Raw genomic sequence first — 8,239 nt, 5'->3', positions numbered from 1 at the left:
AGTCTTACCTTCTGTCCACCCTCCTCCCAGCGCTCAGACGGCCTCAGCTCACGGCCTTTACCAGGCCAATCCAATCAGCGGCAGGCTCTGGCCGGCCTCACCCCAATCTCCCGCCCCTCGGCCAATCCGCGCCCCCATCCCGCTGCCCGCCCAGCCAACCCCGGGCCTTGAAACCAGCGAGCGAATGGGCGCAGGGCGGCCCTTCAACGCTAACCGCCGGGCCAATTGGGGATTCCGCGTGGCCACAGCGGCAGCCAATCGACATGTAGCGCGGTGCCGCCGCGGAGAGGTCCGGCCCGAATATCCCTCCGCCTTCCTCCCTCCCCCTCTCTCCCTCCCTGCGAGCCGCCGTTAACTCACAGCCTCCCTTCCCTTCTTTCTCCCTCCGCCACCCGAGCACCAGCCGCGCTCTGAGCTGCCCCCGGGGTCCCTCCCCCGCCGTCAGAGGAGCAGCTGCCGCCGCCGCCAGTAGCAAATTAGGAGGGAGGAAAGACGGAAAGGAGGAAGGAAGGGGAGCTGGAGCGACTACCAAGAGGGAGCCGGTGAATGGGCTTGTGGTGACCCCCGCCCCCCACCCCACCCTCCCTACCCACCCGACCCCCAACCCCCATCCCCAGTTAGAGCCGCCGCCCGAGAGGCCGGGCCGTCGTCCTAAGAGGAGTCGCCGCCACCGCCTCCGCCATGGAGCTTATCACCATCCTCGAGAAGACCGTGTCTCCCGGTAGGACGCGGGGGCCGGGGGTCGAACTGAGGTGATTGGGTGGGGGGAGGGGAAGCCCTGGCCCCTCTGACCCTGTCCCCTTTCCCACTTTCCTTCCCCCCCAGATCGGCTGGAACTGGAAGCGGCGCAGAAGTTCCTGGAGCGTGCGGCCGTGGAGAACCTGGTGCGTGCCACCCCGCCGTCCCCCATCCCGCCGTCTCCCCATCCCCTGCATGCGGGCCTTCCCGCCCTCCTGGAGGCCCAGGCCTCGGGAACCCACCCCGCCCCATCCCGTCCCCCTCCCCCCCCGTCCAACCTAACCCCGCCATCGGGAAGCCGGTGGGTGTGTCCCGCCCCGGGCCCGGCATCTGGCCAATGGCGCGGCGCGCCGGGGTGACTGCCACCCAATCGGCGTGCAGCCTGAGGGCGGCGGTGCAGCAGGAGGGAGAAAGAGGGAGGGAGGGGAGGTTAGGTTGCGCGGCGCTGCGTGTTCAGCAAGGGTGGGGGTGGGGGAGCCGGGCCTAGGGGCCATGTGGAAGCTACGAACCCTGCCGCCCGCCTTATTCGTACCGGGGCCGGCTTCTCCTTCCTGTCCCGTGGCCCCTGTGATTGTTCGCCTACTTCCCAGAGCTCTACCGTTTCCAGTCTCCGTGGGTCTGTGCTCATGGCCAGGCCTGCACTCGAATGCCTCTTAACCCATTTCCGGCAGTGTTTCTCCCTTTTTTGACTGGGTATTTCTCATCCGGGTTTTTGTATTTCCCCCCCGCGTACCCCCGAATCAGTAGAGACTAAATCTGCACCCAGATAACAGGTTGAGGCTCATCCTTGAGATCGGGCCTGTTTCCAGAGGAAAGTTCCTCGTTTTTCATATTTTCAAATTTAAAGGATACAGAACAAATGAATGTTAAGTCCCCTAGAGACTGGATCTCTGTATAAAATTGTGAGATGTATTGGTTGAAACAACCTGTGTGCCAGTAATGTTCCTCTTTGGATTCCCTCCTGTTGGGGGGATGGGGAGCAGAGAGAAGGGTGAATGATACTAGACATCTTTTAAAGGTAATAGTTCACTGTAACCAGATGTGTTCTTTTGTGTTACTTAGGCAAAATAACGCAAGAAAAAAAAGTGACAAGGTGTATTTTTATTTTATACAAACTGCCTTTGAATGTTTTTTGGGTTTTTTGTGTTTTGTGGAGTTTTCGTGTTTTTTGTGGGTTTTTTTGCCTTTCCATGTGTTAGTTTTTACTACTAATCTTTTTATCCTTAATTTTCCATAGAAAAGATTTTTATCCACTAGTATAGACTGATAATACTTCCATTTGGTATATATTCCTCTTTTCTTCTTTTGCTAAATTTGCAAGGAGCCTTTTCTCTTATTCCTAACATTTTATCTTATTCCCAACATTCCTAACATTCTTTAGTGGTATATAATTAATAAAACCTTTAAGAATTATTTCCCACTGTGGTTGGAGGACTTGTTAGTGGTAAACTATCTGCTTTTAGTTTTTCCTGTTAGCTTTTCCATTGGAGAGAGCTTCTTGCAGGGAAGACTAGTGTGTGTTAAAATTTTTAAACCAAATTTTTAAACCAAATTGGGGACCTGAGCAGTACAAAAGATTGAGTATACTTTTCAAGAATCTACAGTAATGTTTAAACAACTCAAGAATAGGAACAACTCAAGGAATTGTTAATAACACACTTTTAGTGTGTTAACTCTTGCCTATTAAACATGAAGTCATTTTCCTTGACATTTTTATCTTTTCAGTTGCCCCCTATTTCTAAATATTTGTTATCACTTTTCCCTTATATATCTTTTTTCACTGTTATTTTGCTGAAACACTGAAAACTAAACTAGAGAACACTAGCCTCCTAAGTCTATGTTTTACATTTAGAAGTACTTCCCTCTCTTATAACCTGCTTCCATGAGATCAAAAGCCACCCTGGGTGTCATTCTTTTTGGACCAAGATTTTTTTTAATCTAAATTTTAAAAGTAACAATTTTACTTTCTACCCTGTCATAACATATTCATTTAACAAATACAAATTACTGAGTACCGGGTTTTGTTCTAGGTATGAAGAAGAATCCTCTACCAGATTGTCAAGCTTACTTTAATTCTGGGGGATCTGATGTGAAGATTTGGGCACTCTTAGTTGATGTTGATAGGAAAACCTGTAACTCCTTGTTAAATGCTGAGTCTGTGTGAGAAGATGGATGACTTCCTCATGTACCAAATAACATTTTTATAGGAATCTTGAAGTAGATATTTTGGCATTTTCCGAAATATTATATGTCCTAAAAATTTTAGGCTTTCCCCTGTTTTTTGGTGCTATTCTCAATTGGTAAAATTCCTAAGAGGTATTATTCATTCACATCTTAACAGCCCACTTTCCTTGTGGAACTGTCCAGAGTGCTGGCAAATCCAGGAAACAGTCAGGTTGCCAGAGTTGCAGCTGGTCTACAAATCAAGAATTCTTTGACATCTAAAGATCCAGATATCAAGACACAGTACCAGCAGAGGTGGCTTGCTATTGATGCTAATGCTCGACGGGAAGTCAAAAATTATGTAAGTAGCTTTCATCTCCTTTTGGTCACACTAGTCTGGGGAGTGTCAGTTCTTTGGTCATCTACATGGGAAGGAGCTGACAGTGCAATAGATGTCTGGGATCTAAACTTAACTTGAAGGTAAAAAATGTATTTGATACAAGTCTTCTTTCTCAAACTGTCTTTATCCAAGTGATTTGGAGCTTAGTTAACTAACACTTAGCTCTTGCTGAACTTCTGCTGTAGATAGTTCCATTGTTTGGTGATTTAGGCATGGCACTGTGTGGAGTCAGAAGGGGAATTAAATGATCTCCTGGGCTTTCAAGCCCAAAGAGTTTGTGAAATAAGATTATGACATTAATCATGATTTTATCTACTTAGCAAATAATGAGAAACTTCTAGAGACATCTGGCTTTTTGTCAAGGTGTTTAAAAAGTGAGCTGATGGATTTTTAGTTTTTATTTATTTTTTTGAGGAAAATTGAATGTCACTTGTTACGCTGCGTTATGGAGTTCTTGTGATTTGCTTGGTGAATTAGAAATCCATAATTCTTGCTACAGCAAAGAACTCAGAATATGTGGACGTATATGCTTTTTTTTTTTTTTAATTGGGTTCTTTAGTGGCCTGTGTTACATGGATAAGGCACAGAGAGTAGTAAGTCAAACATCTGTGCAGTCATCAGTTGGTCCTTGGTATTTGAGGAGAAACCAGTGGGGGGATTTCTGCGTCTGTACTTGTGCTAGTCGTGGTTCTGCACATCAATCTTCTGTTTCCTGGTTCTGGGTGTCAGCATTAGGTAAATTAGTGCTCTTTACGGCAGTAACTTCTCTTTCTAATTATGTACCTCCTTCCCTCTTCACTCTTGCATGGAGGAACTCATGACAGGAAACTAGGTTACAAAAGCCAACTTATTTTGAATCTTCTTTGGAATATGTAGAGCTATTTCTGTCCACATTGGGTTTCCTTATATAATAACATTTTAATCCTTCTTTCAGTAATTTGATATTAATGAAGTTTATTCCATTAATCACTGGAAATCTTTTGTTGTTGTTTGTTTGTTTTTGTATTTTGGCCTCGCTGTGTGGCATGCGGCATCTTAGTTCCCCACCCAGGGATTGAACCCATGCCCCTGCAGTGGAAGGGTGGAGTCTTAACCACTGGACCACCAGGGAAGTCCCATAATCACTGGAAATCTTGGTACTTAACTGTATTCATTCAATTTCTCGTTTTCCTCAAATTACACAATAGTAAATGAGAGAAGACATGATTGGAACTGTAGTTGACTTTGGAGGGGGGCACATCAATCTTAACACCAAATTTAAAATTTTTGAGTAAGAATTTGTATAGACATTATTGAGCTTTCATGCATGAAAAAAATAGTTATCTTGGGTTTTTTTCCCTTTCATAGCACATGTGGTAATACTTTTTCAGTGCTGGTGGTTATTTTTTAAAATGTGGGTCTGGACACAGTTGAGAGCTAATTTCTTACTCCTCTTATTTCTGATAATTGACTATTATCATTAGGGTCACCCCTAGTTTTAAAAAAATAACTTTCAGTAGTCAGGATTTAGACATTTGTAGTCTCTAAATCACCTCAAGTAATATTAATTAATGGTCTTCTAGAAGCAATTTAAAGGAGAAAAGCTAAAGATAGAATGGGATTCACGTATGTACTAGGAGATGGTGCAATACAGTATAAAGGCACCCTGGATTTCTTAGTCAGACTTGGATTAATACCTGTTCAACCCCTGCCCTTTTGGACAATTCATCTCATCCCTGCTCCCTGCCCCCTTCCCCATAACAGTCTTTCTTAAAGTCCAGTCTAGCTCTGGTAGCCCTAGGGAGCAAAACCTTCATTTAGAATCAATCAGAACTGTTATTGGGTAGAGCTGTTGGGAGTGGGCAGGGCTGATGATATACCGTATAAGGGGGAAGGATGGGGATTTCATTATTATTAGCTACAAAGCAGGATACTAAGTGACCTGACCTAGTCAGCAGAGCTGGCCTGGATATCTGGCAGCTACTCTTTGTCCTGCGTTCATGCCAGGAACAGTTAACTGTTTGCCTTTTGAGTGGACTGGTGATTCTTAGTGAGTTCATTGACAGAATTAGCTGATCGTGGTAATGATTAACCCAGGGTCAGTTGTGGCTTCATTCTTTATCTGTACCTATGCCTTTGCTACTTTCTCACCTTGTGTTGAACACTGAGGTGAGGTATCTGGCTTTGGAGATTCCATTTGGAAGTAGGAGATAATTGGTTTCATTTCTAGCCTCTGGGGCAGTGTTGATTGTGCTGCTGTTGGTATTGAGGCTGGCTGTTTTCCCAACAGGTGGCCTATACTGTATATGCCTTTTCCTACTTTTCTGTATTATAGAAAATTCAGAGACTGATGTAAGAGGTATGCTGGTAGGCAAAATATATTTAAGTAGTATTAAAATTGATATCTTTTGTCTTTTTGTGTGTGTACCTGCGTACAGGTTTTGCAGACTTTGGGCACAGAAACTTACCGGCCTAGTTCTGCCTCGCAGTGTGTGGCTGGTATTGCTTGTGCAGAGATCCCAGTGAACCAATGGCCAGAACTCATTCCTCAGCTGGTGGCCAATGTCACAAACCCCAACAGCACAGAGCACATGAAAGAGTCGACATTGGAAGCTATTGGTTACATTTGCCAAGATATAGTAAGTGCTGTATCTAACTTATATACCTCTGATTCCATCTGGTTGTAACATGCATGGTATTAGAATTATTCTTTATCATCATGAAGAAAACCAAGCTATTGCAGAGTGTTTTGAAAGTAGGGCTGCTTTGTTATTTTAGACTTCTATATTTAGATAATTTATCCTCATATTGCTAAGCATGCCCTAAAGGAAAGAGACTTAAGGTTTACAAACTCAAGATGGAAATCCCTGTATGGAGGGGCATAGATATTCTCTCCTCTCCTTGATCTGATCGCTTTCTGAAGATCCTCAATGTACCAAGGATGCTGTGTTACTTTTTCAGTTACTATTTTACAGAAACAGTTTGCCAGCTTTTGCTGTAGTGGTTTAACCACTGGAGCCACAACACAGTATGTTAAATGCAGCCCTCCTAGGACTGTTGTTGCTGCTGAGGTTACTACTCTTGGTGTCTGTTTTGATATACAGATTTGATGAAGCAAAGAAGTCCACAGCACTTGACCTGGACTTAGACTCCATAGATGTGCCCAGGTGTTGATCCTTGGTCCTCAGATGTTCTGAAGCTTTACTTCAGTTGGTACAGATGGCCTGGAAAAAAACACCAGACTGCCATCTCCATTTGCACAGAAGGGGAAAAAAAAAGCCAGCATTACTTCATGCCCAGAGTCATTATGCTAAGAAGCAGAGATGAAGTTGATGAGTTTAACTTGTTTCAGTTCAATTTTGGACTACCAGACCCTGGGATATTTTGCAGGTGGTTTGTCCCTAAATGGAAATGTGTGGGAAAAGATCAGGAAAGTCTCATGATACTCTCTCAAATAGATTTTACAGTTGAAAGGACTGCTGATTAGTCATGAGCTCAATTATTATATTCACTGCACTTCTCTGCTGTTTCAGGACCCAGAGCAGCTACAGGATAAATCCAATGAGATTCTGACTGCCATAATCCAGGGGATGAGGAAAGAAGAGCCTAGTAATAATGTGAAGCTAGCGGCTACTAATGCACTCCTGAACTCACTGGAGTTCACCAAAGCAAACTTTGACAAAGAGGTAAGTGTCTCTTGATTAAAAGGTGTAGGTTCAGAGGGTGAGGCGTGAGAGTTAAATGAAAGTTTTGTTTTGTTTTGTTTTAAGTTTATGACTTAGAAGGTACCATCTTCTTTAGAAGCATTTATTTCCCATCTAGTTAAGATTTGTGTTGTGTGAAACGACCATGGAGTAGGTGTTTGCCATTTCTCATCAGGCTTTTGGGAATAATGTGATCTAAAATGTTTCTAGGTTTAGGTTTTCCCTTTTGCAGTCCAAAGTGTGAGTATGCTTTGGGATTTTTTTTAAAATATGCAAATTGGGCTGTTTCATACTTCCTTAGGAAAGTGCTTTTGAAAATTAATAAATAAAGTTTATTTTGCCTGAAAGTATTTCCCCCTATTATTTATTTGTAGTTGTGTTAAAATGTACAATAAAATGAAGTTTGCCATCTTAACCATTTTTAAGTGTAAAGCTCAGTAGTGTTAAGTATATGCACATTGTTTTGCAGCCAATCTCCAGAACTTTTTCATCTTGCAAAACTGAAATTATATTAACTCGCCATTTTCCCCTTTACAATCCCTGGCAACCACCTTTATACTTTCTGATTCTATGAGTTTGTTTATTCTAGACAGTTTATGTTAGTAGAATCATGCAGTATTTGAATTGTCTTTTTGTGACTGGCTTATTTCACTTAGCATAATGTCTTGGGTTCATGCATGTTATAGCATGTGTCAGAATTCTCTTTTTAAGGCTGAATAATAATTCCATTATATTCGTTGGTTGATGGGCATTTGTTTTGCTTCCTTCCACCTTGTGACTGTTGTTAATAGTGTTGCTGTATACATGGGTGTACAAATATATCTTTGAGAAGTCGTTTTCAGTTCTTTTGGATATATACCCAGAAGTCGATTGCTGGGTGAAAGCAATCGACTGAAAGTCTGAAAGCATTTTTGCACGTTTGTTGATGCTTTAGTTGGGCTTTTTGCCTTTTCTTGGCCTTAGAGTGGACAGAGTAGGGAGGTCTAAGAAACGAAAGCAAACTGCAATTCTAATTGCTTGGAAAATGTAGTTCATTAGTCTTCTCCTGTATCTTACCACATTTGATCTGGGTTTGTTTGAATTCCCTTAAATTTTATTTTTTTTTATTTTTAATTTTTAAAAAATATTTATTTATTTATTTGGTTGCATCGGGTCTTAGTTGCGGCATGTGGGATATTACTTGCGGCATGTGGGATATTACTTGCGGCATGCGTGATCTAGTTCCCTGACCAGGGATTGAAGCTGGGCCCCCTGC

The 8,239-nt window shown here is 43.1% G+C and overlaps 1 protein-coding gene across 1 annotated transcript in view; it reads left to right on the top strand.

Annotated features, from left to right (window-relative positions):
* Nucleotides 1-333: 333 nt before the first annotated feature.
* KPNB1 (karyopherin subunit beta 1) overlaps nucleotides 334-8,239 on the top strand; it is a 23,855-nt gene continuing 15,949 nt past the window's right edge. The window contains exons 1-5 of the mRNA XM_067717014.1: nucleotides 334-721; nucleotides 826-884; nucleotides 3,080-3,262; nucleotides 5,719-5,919; nucleotides 6,814-6,966. Of these exons, the coding sequence (XP_067573115.1) occupies nucleotides 682-721; nucleotides 826-884; nucleotides 3,080-3,262; nucleotides 5,719-5,919; nucleotides 6,814-6,966 (636 nt within the window). The 5' untranslated portion in view covers nucleotides 334-681. The remainder of the gene's footprint in view (nucleotides 722-825; nucleotides 885-3,079; nucleotides 3,263-5,718; nucleotides 5,920-6,813; nucleotides 6,967-8,239) is intronic.

Source organism: Pseudorca crassidens, chromosome 19, assembly GCF_039906515.1.
Source record: "Pseudorca crassidens isolate mPseCra1 chromosome 19, mPseCra1.hap1, whole genome shotgun sequence".
NCBI lineage: Eukaryota > Metazoa > Chordata > Mammalia > Artiodactyla > Delphinidae > Pseudorca > Pseudorca crassidens.
Note: the sequence above shows the minus strand (reverse complement) of the source record. Positions and strands in the feature narration are given on the sequence as shown.